The sequence below is a fragment of the Pimephales promelas genome, chromosome 19, assembly GCF_988280905.1.
Source record: "Pimephales promelas chromosome 19, fPimPro1.hap1.1, whole genome shotgun sequence".
Classification (NCBI taxonomy): Eukaryota; Metazoa; Chordata; class Actinopteri; order Cypriniformes; family Leuciscidae; genus Pimephales; species Pimephales promelas.
In genome coordinates, this window is record NC_142787.1 from 23,417,408 (window position 1) to 23,432,709 (window position 15,302).

Here is a 15,302-nt window from a genome sequence, read left to right on the forward strand (position 1 = left end):
TAACATTCAAAGGCAGTCCCTGGGTTGGCTGAGAAGTCTGGGGAATCATCCAGGAGTCCAAAAACGTTGTAATGTAAAGCCAACTTCGCATATTTGACAAACACCACTATATTACTGATTAACTATGAAACATCAAACCACTTTAATCGTCATAAATAATAACTCCAAATATGCATATGATACATAAAATATAAACATACATAAGCACGTGCAATACTAATAATAAATCTAACAAGTTGAATATAAAAAAGTTATTTTTCAATACAGTTTCATAGCTTTTCATAATTTTCTAATGCAAGAAAAAAAAAGTATTAAATCAAAAATACAAAGATAAAGAATGTTAATACAAGTAATAATACTAGAAGTTAGTACTGTTCAAATCATAGTGCATTACTTTCTGAAATATTTTTTTCTTGTTTGAATGTACCATCTGAACTTCAATCTCAGAAGATTTAAATAACATGCAAATTGGGGTGTATAAAAATACAGTCTGAAGGCACACCTTAGTGGACTTAAAATCCATAAAAAACTAATTAAACACTGCCTTTGGCAAAAAATATAAACTCTATCCATTACTGTACATTGTAGAGCTTTATGTCAGGGAATAGTGCCCATTGCAATGTGCTTTGTGATTGGTCCCTGTTCTATCCAGATCATGCCCTTCCTTCTGCAGCTGATCTACGGCTCCCTCTTGTTGGACATCAGCAGATGAAGCAAGGTGATACACCTCATCATTAGTGGAAAACGACTGACCGCGAGTGTAGGTCGGTACGACGTTGAACATGGTAAAACCAAGTGTGATCACCACAAAAGACACGATATACAGACCTGTGAACTGTGAAGAAGAAAAAAATATGCAAGTGATCAAGCAAACTCTAGAAGCTAAAACTGTATAAACAGAAATATCGAGAATTGGTGCAAACACAGCACCCATGGCCAATTATCATTTCAGCATGAGGACTGAGACGAAGATATTGGAAAATATTTTAATCTTTTTGGCTCTTTTATTGAACATTTTCTGAAAATGTGTTCTTTCTACTCACCTTGTAGTGAAAAAGGAAAATACCACAGAAGAGGCTGAAGAGGTCAGCAGTCAGCAGCGAGAGGTTTACAGCAGTGGCGCTGGTCATCTTCACTACGACAGGCATGAAACTGTACAGCCCATACATGCACAGAGTATACGCAACAAAGAGCAGGCCTACAAAACACAAATATTCAGTTATCTAATGACAATATTATCTTCAAGTCAATGACAATTAAAAAAAAGGTACGATTTTACACTTAGTTACGCACTTATTCTCCAGTTCCAGCTGGTGACAGGTATAGCTTTGGATTCAAGTATAGCCCTTTAAAACAAAAAGCACAGTTCACCTAAAAAGAACTAGGGCTAAAGATTTACAGTATTGTTCAAAAGTTTGGAGTCAGTAAGATTTTTAATGTTTTTAAGAAAAATAATTTAAAATAACACTAATATACTCTAAAATGTAACATTTGGTCTTCATCAGCTGCGTGCAAATAACATCTTTGCCTGGAAGAGTTTGGTTTGAGTTCTAGACATGTGAGAAAAAAACATTTTCAGTGCTGTTGCTGTATATCCAATGATGAGGACTAGCACTGGAATTGTTACCGGAAAACAACGCCATCGTTCATATCATGCTATATCAAAGCCTCCAGAGCTGAAATTCAAATATGGCAACAGGCGTTTTGTTTCAGACACTTGCTGTAAGCAGTAGACCAATCACAACAGACTAGGCCATCAGACCAATCAAAGCAGAGTAGGCTCTCAGAAAGAAGTCTTTCAGTGAGATGAGGTGATGTACATTATTATTTTTTTTTACTTAGTGTGCATGTAAATTTGACCTTGAATGCTCAACTTAATGATTAAATTAAAATTTGAGATATAAATCTTTTACAACATTATAAAAATGTCCTTCTGTCAATCATACCGACCCCCAAACTTTAGCACGGTAGTGTACATATCGCTTCTCTTTTTCAAAAGCGAGCATGATGCGGACATTCACTTTAAAAATGAGGTGAAGAACAAAACTTACATTTGCACACCGCTGATGAGGGTCCCAAAGAGCCCCATCATGCCCAAGAACTCCACCCTGCTCAGGTTTTTCACTGTGTATTCCTGACAGACGTTAGACACTGCATACAGAGCAGCACTGATCAACACAAGTCCATCCCCCAACAACACATGACTACCTGCAGTGAAAGAGAGACACAGATCAACTATTTTGGTGCACGATTTCAAGCTACAGACAAACTACAGTCTGATAAATTATTCATGCATCTTCTAAACTCAGTTGTCCTTATTTCATATAATCTTATCTTAATAACAGATATGAAATGTCCTCATTATAGTATAAAGTACAGTACTTACTTGAGCCTTGGTCTCTCCCCGCCAGCAGATCTGCTCCCACCATCGCCCCGACCCCAAACAAGCACACGGCCACAGCTACAAAATGCAATGGTCTGTAGCGAGTCTTCAAGAAGATCCACGAGAGCACCATCAGAACCGGGATAACAAAACAGTCCAGCAGCTGCAACACAGAACAGGTATTGTATTATATTTAACACGAACACTCCAAAGTGTGTGCGTGTGTACGAAGAATGTATTCTTACCTGTATACTTGTAAGCGTAGTGAACTGGTATGCCTTTACAACAGTGTAGTTGGCTTGCACATCCGTAAAAGCCATCAGAAAATACTTCCACCACTTTGTTTTTAAAATTTGAACAATATTACTTTCACCTAAATTATGGGAGCAAAAAAAGTATTAATCCAAGTTGTGAACAAAACTACATGAGGTTTTATTAGTACATTTTAACTTTGGATGTTGACAACACTCAATTTAATTTAGCGATTGTTCTCTCTCCACCATGTTTAAAGTTTATGGCCCGCCCCACTCGGAAACTTCTGTATAAAAATTATCCCCAAGCTTCCCAGTGGTAAATAGGACTTGAGATGGTGTTCATGTCCAATTTTTAACTAGGAAACTTGTATTTATGATAATTTTGATAGCATCATGTGAAGGCAGCATTAATCCACACGATTGGCCATACAGGTATGAATCCTTAAATAAGTTTTATTTAATATCTGGAGCAATGCTATGATAAGTATGGTCATGGCAACATTATTCTGCCCTTCTAAACATCTGATAAAATCAGTGAGTGAGTGATTCCATGCAGGGAAGGTGTGCTGCAGCGTACCTCTCCTGAAGGCTAAGGCTAAAGTATAGGTGAGCAGCAGCAAGGTGTAATTGAGAAAGCTTTGCAGCATTGGCGTCTCTACCCCATCATCTGCCAGATACTGACATGTAACTGCCGTCCCACATATCAGCATGGACAGGGCCTGACCCATTACAATAGTTTTGAAGAGCTGCCTGTAAACACAATTCTCAAGTTACTATGAAAGAATTGCCATGAATATGCAGATAACTGACACTTAAAAACATTTTCAAACCATAAAATAGAAATCATACCATGTAAAAACAACTTTGAGCGTGAGATTCCGAGGACCACAAAGGAATTTCCTCCAGCGGCTGAGAGTTCCCACGCTTCCATACGTAAACGAGTCCTCTCCTGCCTCACGATCCATATTTTACATATAGAGACCTAGAAAATTCAGAGAAAGTGTATGAAGAATATCATGTTGGAAAGGTCACGCTGGACGTAGGCAAAAGTACCACCCCATTGTTTTAAGAATCCAGGATACGCACACAAAAAGACCAGTTTAAACAATAAACTGACACAAAGACATAATGTCATTCAACAAAATTTGAACCTCCTTCTCCATGCTTGTAAACAATGGGGCGGTACTTCAGCCTACGTCCAGCGTGACTACGTAATGCCTAGCGCGTCACAGACCGGCACAAGACTAAGAACTGTGGTTGAAGTACATACATTTATTTTCTTTTTTAGAAAAAGACCGATCGTTTCACTAGATAATACGTATTCCTCAGCTGGGATCGTGCAGAGCCCTTTGAAGCTCCTCAAAGCCCTTTGAAACTGCATTGACTTGGACCTCAAAAATGTGGTTACTGTTGAAGTTCATTGTTTGGCGAAAAATCCTGAAATGTCTTTTCCACTGAAGAAAGACAGACATGAACATCTTGGATGGCATTGGGGTGAGAAAATTATCAGGAATTATTAATTTTGAGGTGAACTAATCCTTTAATGCAAGTCACATGATGTTGGGTAACATCTACTTATTAGTTGAGGAAATAATCTTAATCTCTTCAGGAATGTATACCCAATAATGCTTACCTCAAGTAGGCCTCTTTAATAAAAATAAGCTTTCCTTGTTTAACTTACAGGTGATAAACCCAAAATTAAAAGGTAATTAGCCTTTTTAATACTTACCAACTTTAAGTATAGTAATTAAATGAAAGTGTACAATGTACTATAAAACCTACACTAGATCAAGATATACAACAGCCTCTTAACAATATATATATATATATATATATATATATATATATATATATATAAAATTGAAAATACTAAAGATGAACATAGCAATTACAATTTACTTTTAATTAGTTCTACATAAAGACCTTATAAAAACATTGGCATAAGCCGAAAAAATAATAATAAAATGGGTTAAAATTTTAATGAATTGCTATGTTGTTTATAGACTAGCGCTTTGGACACACATGTGGAACGTCTGAAGCTGTGATGGTTGTAATGCGGCTCTCCTCAGAGCACGTGGCGACCTGTCAGGCACTTTAGACAAATTTTGAATAGCCTAAACTATTTTTGACCACCGATATCAAAATAGGGTGAACTCATTCATTAAAAAAATAAATTCGTTTGCGTTTTAGTATTTCTAGAAGCTTTGTAGCTCGATAGCTCAAAGCAAACTACGCTACAAAAACATGCTACGCTACAAAACACAACGGCACGTGTTTACAAGTAAAAGAATATAACCAAGGGTCTGTTAAGTACCTGAATATAACTGATCCATCATGTCCGTAGTTTACGAATCAGATAAAATACAACCACAGAATCATCATTCCATGAAAGCGAGAAACCATAAATGCGCAACTTAAGGCCCCGCCCATTTCCCAAACAGCCAATTGGAGCTGATTGTACGTCCTCTTTATTAAATTGTGACCAATGGCAGCACACACGGAAGTTGTGTGCAATGAATGAACACGAATGAACGCTTAACGGGTATCAAATCGATCAGAAATGTACTTAAGTTATTTGAAAGATTAATAGTTTGGAAACGCCGTGTTTAAGTGAGCCGTTACATTTATTTCTATCAATGATTAATGAGAATTGTGATTTCAAAACGAGTCTATATCTGCAACTACAAACTGCAGCAGCTGGTCGGCCTTCAGATTGTTATGGGAAAGAAGAACTCATCTTGTCCTTCAATCAGGCATGCCGACTCCAGTCCAGATTATCACCAAGGACAGGGCAATTCGTTTGACCCTGCTAACGTTAGATTGCGTGTCAATATTCCTTGTTTATTACATATTTTTCTCACTGGCATGATGATAAAAACAATCGCGTAATCCTATAACAAAAAACAATCAAGTCACACACGCACACACATAATAAACAACACTGCAGACAGTGCTGCTGATGCAGTCTGTCGCAATTCTCCCTAGCAACCAAACCTTCTCAAACATCGCGAGATTACACGAGGTTCAAGTTGAAGAAACATGGCGACGTCTAATTTATTGAAGGTAGGAGGTCCCACAATGTGAGATTATTTTGCATCGTTTGCGTCTCCCAGAGTGTTATGACAGTGATCCTATGAGCCGGTGACTGTGCGCTTCTAATTAGATCGCTAAACATGACGCGTTCATTTCAAACTACATTGTTCGAGTTGTTCATTGCAGCTAGTGAGGTTTTGAGCTAATATAATGTTTAGGGTTTCAGAGCTCTATTCAACTATGTCTCTCTTCACTGCACAGTTTACAGTAATAAATAAAACTACCTGCTATCATGGGACTGCATTGTGTGGATCACGAGAATGATATATATATATATATATATATATATATATATATATATATATATATATATATATATATATTCTTGATTAAAATTACAAACCAAAAGTTAATCATTTAAATTACTTATATAATTCAGCCTGTGCATATTTGGTTTATGTCAAGCTTGAAGCTCACCTGGTGCCTCTGGTCTCTAATGATAAAGCTGTAATAATCCATCAACATTTATTATAGTGCATGATAAAGCTGTAATAATCTATCTACGGATATTATATTGCACTGTACTTCTGTTAGTGTTATACAATTTTGCTATAATGTAAACTTAATTAAATGTTATGTTTTTTTTAAATGCATAAAACTCCTAACATATTTTTGAAGAACTGTTTATCTCCTTTCTTAGAATAAAGGCTCCCTGCAGTTTGAAGACAAATGGGATTTGATGCGGCCCATTGTTTTGAAGTTACTACGTCAGGAGTCAGTTACTAAGCAGCAGTGGTTCGATTTGTTCTCGTAAGTTGTCTTCGATGTGACATAGTCTGTACTGACTGAAATATCAAGTCAGTGTACTGTACATCCAGACTTTTATTTATTTAACTAATGGTGCTGTTTGGGTCTGATTTTCACCTTAATAATATCAACTAGCACTAACAACATACAGTAGGTTAAATTGTTGCACAATGAGTAGAATCTGATCTTAGATCATCTCTTGATACTGTTTTTGGTTTGCAGAGACGTCCATGCAGTGTGTTTATGGGACGACAAAGGCCCGGCAAAAATTCACCAGGCACTGAAAGAAGACATCCTAGATTTCATCAAGCAAGCACAGGCAGTACGTACTGTACCACTTTTGCACCTACTATAATAAAGTGAAGACTGTAATCATTGCATGCTGAGTCTCTTTCTGATCTACTTCAGCGAGTACTCAGTCACCAGGATGACACAGCTTTGCTTAAAGCCTACATTGTGGAGTGGAGGAAGTTCTTTACACAGTGTGATATTCTACCTAAACCCTTCTGCAAGCTAGAGATCACCCTGCTGGGTAACCAGGGGAGCAATAAGAAGTCCAGTGTCGAAGACAGTATTGTTAGAAAGGTGGTTTCTATATTATCAATCTATATTATCACTTAAATGCAGTTGTTATTATTGTAACAATACATGCTCAACATTAACATTTTCTTGCTAAAGCTTATGCTAGACACATGGAACGAGTCTATATTCTGTAATATAAAGAACCGGCTCCAGGACAGTGCCATGAAACTGGTCCATGCTGAGAGATTAGGAGAAGCGTTCGACTCGCAGCTTGTCATCGGAGTGCGCGAGTCATATGGTAAAGCTATCATAATGCTAAGCCACTCAGGTTCTGTCTAGATGGACCTCTTCTAATGGACACTCTTGTCTTTTGCTCTGTCTCACAGTGAATTTGTGTTCCAACACTGATGACAAGCTCCAGATCTATAGAGAGAATTTTGAGAAGGCATATCTGGATTCCACAGAGAGGTTCTACAAGACACAAGCACCCTCCTATCTGCAACAGAACGGCGTTCAGAACTATATGAAATATGTGAGTGTATTTTAAACTGCTCTAAACTTGAAAAATCTGAATGACACTAGTGTTGTCAAAAATAACATATCGATTCTGAATATTTGAAATGGTTTTATTCATTTATATAGTCAGTTGTGCCATTTTCAGGGTGTGTTCTCACTACCTGAGATTATTATTATATAATCACCTTCAGAGCAACTGGATATTTTGATTTTGAGTTTCAGTTGATAATGTACTTTTGACCATAGTCAAAATATTTTTCTTACCTGTTCAAGTTTTATACCCTTAATGTTGTTGCAGTTTTTTCCTGTATTATCAAAAATTGTATCGAATATCGATATTTTAAGTTCCAGCAACTCTAGTTGACACTACAGCTTTCTACTCTGGTGGTTTGTTTAACAAGCATTTATGTGTATGAACGGTAAATCACAGCACATTTCTGAATTATGATAATGATGTGTCACAATATCTGAGAGTTGTTTATCCCAAGTTACGCTTTTGATTGACAGGCAGACGGCAAGTTAAGAGAAGAGGAGAAGCGTGCACTTCGATATCTGGAAACCAGACGTGAATGTAACTCCGTCCAGGCAGTGAGTGTTGCGTGCTCCAAAAATGCTCCAAAACAAGACCCCGTGGTGTGCCGCATTATTAAATAATGCTCAGCGTGTAGTGCGCACTTGTCTTTTTCGCATACTAACATCGGGTGCTCAGTTTGTGCCTTTTGCGTTCATTCAGCTAATGGAGTGTTGTGTGAATGCGCTGGTGACGTCGTTCAAAGAGACAATCCTGGCCGAATGTCCGGGAATGATCAAGCGAAACGAGACAGAGAGTGAGTACGGCAGGAGCTCTGGCACCAAAGGCTCAGCAAGTTCAGGTTGGCAATGGGACCCCGTTCCCATCTATATCTTGCCAACACCTCCCCATCCATCTCACCATCTGTGTGTTTGTGTGCTAAAGTTCACCAACCCATTTACACTGTAAACAAACACAACAGCATACAACTGAAGGAAATCCCACATTTGTGTAGATTGCATGAGGAACACTTGGTTTAACTCATGTGCATTTTGGCTTTAGAGCTCCATAGACAGGAACTTCATGTTTTTTTTTACTGTGTTAATATGTTTTAATGTAATTGAAGTGTGTTTGTTCTGCTGTTGGTGTGTTTCCACAGAGCTGCACCTTATGTTTTCGCTGATGGACAAAGTGCCCAATGGGATTGAGCCTATGCTGAAAGACCTGGAGGATCATATCTTGAATGCAGGTCTGGCTGATATGGTGGCCACAGCGGAGACCATTACCTCAGTGAGTAGAGACAGTAGAGTCCAGTTCCTGTAAGGCAATCACTGAATGATCTAGGAATAGGAATTCATTCATTTTTATTAATCCTTGTTTGTAAATTTGTATGATTTATTTTTGCGCATATGCTTTGGGGATGTGTGGGACTAGTCTACTGAACGAAATCGCTGCTGCTAGTGGACATTGGAAATACTAGTTCTGGAGTGTGAGCTTCCGGTTGTATAACAGCAAATTTTGATATAAACATTTTGGGTGAACTACTCAATGTAGAATTATAATAATGCAAGGCAAGCACAACGTATGTATATGATCTATTTTTCTGTGAATTCAGAATGAGATTTGACTGTTTGATTTATAGATTAAGTAGGCTTTTTTTAAATGGATCGCTGATACAAACTGTTTTTGACTGTGATCTGGGGGTTTCTTCGACTGGTTGGTCATAAAATTTCAGTTTAAACATTATGGAAATTAATCGTGGCACACATCCCTAAAATCCATAATATGATTCCAAACTGTTTCTCAAAATTCTTAATTATTGCTCTTTATGACTTATTGATGTTTTATTTTTGCAGGACTCTGAAAAATATGTCGAGCAACTCCTAACATTGTTTAACCGCTTTAGTAAATTAGTTAAGGATGCATTCCAAGATGACCCACGTTTCCTAACAGCCAGGGATAAAGTAAGTCTCAATAAATCCAAACCATTCACTGTTAAAGACTTCACTGAAAAATGATATTTATTAATGTTATTTTTATTAGACAAAATAATAATATATATATATATATATTCATGTAATCTATAGGTATAAAAAATACATTACTAAAGGTGGGGTCAGTGAGATTTTTTTTTTTTTAAAGTATTTTATTATTCACCAAGGATGCATTTTTAAATTTCTATTTTAAATAAGTATTTTTCTTGTTTTTCTTTTCATTTATCAAAGAATCCTGAACAAAAAGTGTATCAAGGTTTACCCTAAAATATTTGGCAGCTCAACTCTTTTCATCATTGATAGTAATAAGAAATATTTCTTGAGCACCAAATCAGCATATTATAATAATTTATGAAGGATCATATTATGACACTGAAGCCTGAATTAATAATGCTGAAAATTAAAAAAAATACAAATCTGCTTATCCTGCAAGACCATATTCTACGTCCCTTAATCCTACCCAATACTTACTAACAACTACTTTAATATTAATACGCAGTAATTTGGAGTACTAAAAGTCATAGTTAATAGTTAGTTAATAGTGAGAATTGGACCCTAAAGTGTGACCAAAAAATCTTACTCACCCCAAATAGTGTATTTTTTTTTTACATGTTGAAAAGTGAAGAGGAGAGGAGGTGATTTCCTTTTTTCATTATTATTTATTACCATATTATACTTGCATGTTTACGCAGGCATACAAAGCAGTAGTGAATGATGCAACAATATTTAAACTAGAGCTCCCTCTAAAACAAAAAGGGTAAGACAACTCAATATATACATACACTGTGTATCTTTTGAAAAATTGCTTTTTTTATCTGTAGATCTGGGATATATTTAAATCACTGTGGTTTTGCTTTGAATTATTTGTCCTTTATGTGCAGTGGGGGTCTAAAAACACAACCAGAGTCCAAATGTCCAGAACTGCTGGCCAACTACTGTGATATGCTCCTTAGAAAGACTCCACTGAGTAAGAAACTCACATCAGAGGAAATAGAGGCCAAGCTGAAGGAAGTGGTGAGTGGGTAGAGTGTCCATTAAATATTTGTAATTTATTGTGGCAGTGTTTTTTTGCTCGTCTCTGTTCACAACTGCTATATTAGATGCAATGCGTTAATTATTTATTTTGATCTATCTACTGATTACAGCTCTTGGTTCTAAAGTATGTTCAGAACAAAGATGTCTTCATGAGGTACCACAAAGCGCACTTGACTCGCAGGCTCATTCTTGACATTTCTGCAGACAGTGAGATTGAAGAGAACATGGTGGAGTGGCTCAGGGTAAGTGGAACTGAGAACGAGATTGTAATTATCGATGAAAGACGTTTTAGTGAATCTCTGTCGAGTGACTTTTGTGTCTGTACAGGAGGTTGGTATGCCAGCAGATTACGTGAACAAGCTCGCCAGAATGTTCCAGGACATCAAAGTATCAGAAGACTTAAATCAATCCTTCAAAGAAATGCATAAACACAACAAACTTGCATTGCCAGGTCAGATATGAGTGTCTTATGTTGCTTCTGAATTAGAGGTCTCCGCTCCTGCAAAATTGTTACCTTCTCCCACTCCTACCCGCAACATTCATGTTTTGTCCCACTACCGCCCACAAAAGTCTTCAGGTAAAATTAAACAGATTTTTTCAGTACATCCATGAAATAATTTCAAGTTTGGCCACCTAGCAACAACCTACACATCTCAGCATAAACACTCCAGATATATTATTTGTTTTTAAAGCATCTACATTTACAAAGCCCTGTTAATTTTAACAGAAAAGCAAGTACAGTACAGTCTAATACATGTGTGATTAGCATTGCAGAAAGCGCACAAAGAGCGCTCCCTTCATAATCACTAAAAAGCTGTTAGTTTTACAACTCATTTTAGTTCATCACAATCTCACAAAGTTACGTTATATTCAATTAAGCTGACTGCACAAATTAATCTCATAATGTCTACACTTTGTTTGCGAGGTACAAATACAAATACACAAATACCCAGTCGTTTTGAGTGGTAAGAAAGTGTAACTAAACACTTAACCAACTTTTTTTAGTTAATGATCTGTAAGAATGGATCTTTATTAATACCAGTCACTGATTCGATTAACTTTTTTGACATTTGTTTATAAAGTGTTCTATTTCTACTATGGTGTAAAAACGTCTTAGTGCTGCCCTCTTCAGGTTGAACGGTGGCTACTGCAGTTGAATTTTCCTATTGAATGTTCCGCACTTTGTGACGTACGCAGGTTTCAGCTCACCACGCGAGCTACGCCCTCGTCAAAACCACTGTAGGGAGTCAGGAATTGGAATTGTGAGTATTGAAAACGATCAGGATAGAGTGTTTTAGCATCTATTTCGTCCCCTCTATCTCCGCTGGGGTCTGCCCACTTTTTCAGCATTTTCAAATATTGCCAGTGGGTGGAGTCAAGCTCTGACCAGGGGTTTAGTTACCCTTTAAACACCTCTGATTGGCCATTGCGTTCAAGAAATCAACAGATATGTTGGAGATTTACTTAACGCTGCAGAAATGTGTTGAAAATAGAAACCTTTGATGCTTTCCAGAGCACAAACACAGATATGCACTTGATCGCTTGCCAAATCTGTTTCACCAATATGCTATTACTACAGAGAAAACTAAACCATGCAGTTATGACCGGCTTTTCCCTCTACAAGTGATCAGAAGTAGCAGCAAACAGGGGAAGACTAAGCCTTGCCCACACACGAGTATCTAACCGCTCGCACCCACATTCACCCATCAAATCTCGCCCCGCGCCGCACTCTGTTGCATTGGTTGGGAGTGTAAGCCTCTATTCTGAACTGTTTTGTTGTACATTCAAACTAATTTTGAATTATGTCTTTACACTATAGCCGACTCTGTCAATATAAAGATCTTGAATGCGGGAGCATGGTCTCGGAGTTCAGAGAAAGTGTTCGTATCGTTGCCCACCGAACTAGAAGATCTCATTCCTGAAGTCGAGGAGTTTTACAAGAAAAATCACAGTGGCAGAAAATTACACTGGCACCATTTGATGTCCAATGGCATTGTGAGTGGCAGCTTCAGCTTAAGCCCTTTGTATAATGGCATACTCTACTTCCTGTGAAATAAGGGAGAGACAAAACCAGAAGTTTTCAATGAAGACTATTAAGGCAAAAAAGTTCTAGGTCCAATTGTAGTTGTGAGGTTATCAAATTAAACTATTTGGAAATTATATTTTATTTTATAAAAATGCACACATTCACTCTTCATCGTATGTCTACGTCACAATATTTCTTGTCTCGTCATGTTTAGTGATGATTTACATGAATCATTCGAAACAGTGAAATTTCATGAAAAAGTTGAGTAGTTTCAATCCTTGGACATTTCTGTAACACATTTGTCAGATATTGAATGTTAAACTACTAGCATCTCACCATACTCATTTTAACCGTTAAAACTAAACCATTGTGGTGGAATTCACACCAGTCATCTGTGAACAGTAAGGCCCGCCTTCTTTGATTAGATTGGCCGTTCCAATCATTTTGACATTGATGAGTGATGAGGCTACAAATGTAGGCTAACTTTTAAAACATTTCGTCATCCTAACAACAAACAGAGCAGTGCGTAAAGGAGTACAGCAGAACAGCTTCAAGAATGTCAAATACTGGGGATGAACAATTTGACCATTTCTAATCATTGAGTCGGACTTGTGGTTACAGCCCTGAAAAAAATGCTGAACTTTGATGCTCAGAAGTTGTACTAATGTGGAAACTTTAATTTAGTCTTTGAAATTTAGTCTTGCTACACTGGATTTGGATAATCTGTCTCAAATTTGACATTGTATAGGGCACCTTCATGTCAAGGGAACAGGTCAAGATTGGTCTCATCTCTTCTATCCCTAGATCACATTCAAGAATGAAGTTGGGCAGTATGATTTAGAAGTTACAACATTCCAGTTAGCTGTGCTGTTTGCCTGGAACCAAAGGCCAAGAGAGAGGATCAGCTTTGAGAATTTGAAATTAGCCACAGAACTTCCAGACGCTGAGCTACGCCGGACCCTCTGGGTAACAGAGTCTTTATTTTGATGACATTAAAATAATTCACTGTTAGCAATAGGATGAACATGGTCTGATCTTGTGGAATGAAAATGAAGGGATCTGATATGACATTGCTTAATACTGTCTAACCATTTTTTGGTTGTTTGTTGTTTTTAAATGTGTAGTCTCTTGTAGCTTTCCCCAAACTAAAGCGTCAGGTGCTGTCATATGAACCTGTGGTGGGCTCTCCTAAAGACTTTGCTGACGGCTCTGTATTTTACATCAATCAAGAGTTTTCTTTAATGTAAGGACACTCATCACTGTTTGTAGAGAAAAAAAGGTATTTATTTGTCATTTTTGATCAATTTAAAACACCCTTGCTGGAAAAAAGAAATGTTAAAAACCTTTTAACACATGCGTGCCCCCAAACCTTTGAATGGTATTTAATGGTGTGTACATAATATGCAAATATTGTTGGACTACTATATTTTTCTTAATTGCATGTTTTAACAGACCTCATTTCAATGAAATGATCTCTTCTGCACAGAAAAAACTCAAAGGTCCAGAAAAGAGGGAAGATCAATTTGATTGGTCGATTACAACTCACCACAGAGAGAATGCGCGAAGAAGAAAATGAGGGCATAGTGCAACTTAGGATACTACGCACACAGGTATTGGAGTTATTGAACTTATCATTGATACTCCTATCTATCTATCTATCTATCTATCTATCTATCTATCTATCTATCTATCTATCTATCTATCTATCTATCTATCTATCTATCTATCTATCTGTCTGTCTGTCTGTCTGTCTGTCTGTCTGTCTGTCTGTCTGTCTGTCTGTCTGTCTGTCTGTCTGTCTGTCTGTCTCTCTGTCTGTCTGTCTGTCTGTCTGTCTGTCTATACCAAATATTCACCTTGGTCCCCATAATATTATATTAGCAGTGTGTGCGTGTGCACGTGTGTGTGTTAGATTCTTTATTATATTTTTTTTCCACATTTTAGAATAATAGTGAAGTAATCAAACAGTGATACAGGTATAATGGGAATTATATGGTGATTTCATGAGGTGCGTCCTCAGATGTTTTTCAAATGGTTTTGAAGGTTGTTTTCTGGGTACTGTACCATGTGGTCCATCTTACCCATTTATTTTTTTACGTTTTGTAAAAATATTCATATGCAGGCAGTTTCAACTTTTCTATAATAGCATGAGAAACATTAAACTCTAGACATTTCTCAGACATGCTAACACTGAAGGAAACCTCATTTGTCACCAAACTCCTTTTCTTCACTCTGTATAGGAAGCTATCATTCAGATTATGAAGATGAGGAAGAGGATCAGCAACGCCCAGCTTCAGACGGAGCTGGTGGAGATCCTAAAGAACATGTTTCTTCCCCAGAAAAAGATGATCAAAGAGCAGATCGAGTGGCTGATAGAACAGAAGTACATCAAACGGGACGAGACGGACATTAACACGTTTATCTACATGGCGTAGCCTATCACGCCCAGTGAACTCTGGGACGTTTTTTTTTTTAGACACTAGCACTCCTTTGAGGAATTCCATATCTGATTTCAGCTCATTGCCCAGCCTGGCCTGCTGGATGACTGACTAGATCTCAACACACATCTTGCTGAGAAATTGCTGAAATATCCCTGCCTTATTTCACAAATCTATGAAATTAATAAAAATGAACTTTGAAAGAAATAGAGGAGTACAGGGTTAGGTGCATGTCTGTGATCTTGGGCAACTTAAATGCATCTTTTAAATGCGTTTTGTCACCT

General features: G+C 37.3%; 2 protein-coding genes across 4 annotated transcripts; one reads left to right on the forward strand and one right to left on the reverse strand.

Moving 5' to 3' along the window:
- Positions 1-123: 123 nt before the first annotated feature.
- Positions 124-5,091, reverse strand: slc35f2 (solute carrier family 35 member F2). The gene is made up of 9 exons (XM_039693912.2): positions 4,952-5,091; positions 3,487-3,619; positions 3,215-3,387; positions 2,629-2,756; positions 2,387-2,546; positions 2,052-2,208; positions 1,294-1,346; positions 1,044-1,198; positions 124-835 (listed from the first exon to the last, which is right to left on the reverse strand). Exons 2-9 carry the CDS (start codon positions 3,600-3,602, stop codon positions 593-595), a joined length of 1,185 nt encoding a protein of 394 aa, XP_039549846.2. The 5' UTR covers positions 3,603-3,619; positions 4,952-5,091; the 3' UTR covers positions 124-592.
- A 79-nt stretch (positions 5,092-5,170) lies between these two features.
- Positions 5,171-15,229, forward strand: cul5b (cullin 5b). 3 transcript variants are annotated; one of them, XM_089124020.1, is made up of 19 exons: positions 5,171-5,463; positions 6,371-6,480; positions 6,700-6,799; positions 6,886-7,062; positions 7,156-7,297; positions 7,386-7,531; positions 8,023-8,103; positions 8,249-8,387; positions 8,685-8,815; positions 9,382-9,489; positions 10,212-10,276; positions 10,401-10,533; positions 10,665-10,796; positions 10,882-11,005; positions 12,374-12,549; positions 13,385-13,546; positions 13,705-13,823; positions 14,067-14,190; positions 14,821-15,229. In XM_089124020.1, exons 1-19 carry the CDS (start codon positions 5,281-5,283, stop codon positions 15,013-15,015), a joined length of 2,547 nt encoding a protein of 848 aa, XP_088980146.1. In that variant the 5' UTR covers positions 5,171-5,280; the 3' UTR covers positions 15,016-15,229. The 3 variants fall into 3 exon arrangements, with proteins under 3 accessions (XP_088980146.1, XP_039549650.1, XP_039549651.1); XM_039693716.2 differs by lacking the exon at positions 5,171-5,463 and adding an exon at positions 5,548-5,700; XM_039693717.2 differs by lacking the exon at positions 5,171-5,463 and adding an exon at positions 5,548-5,700 and having other exon boundaries at positions 8,249-8,342.
- Positions 15,230-15,302: the final 73 nt, after the last annotated feature.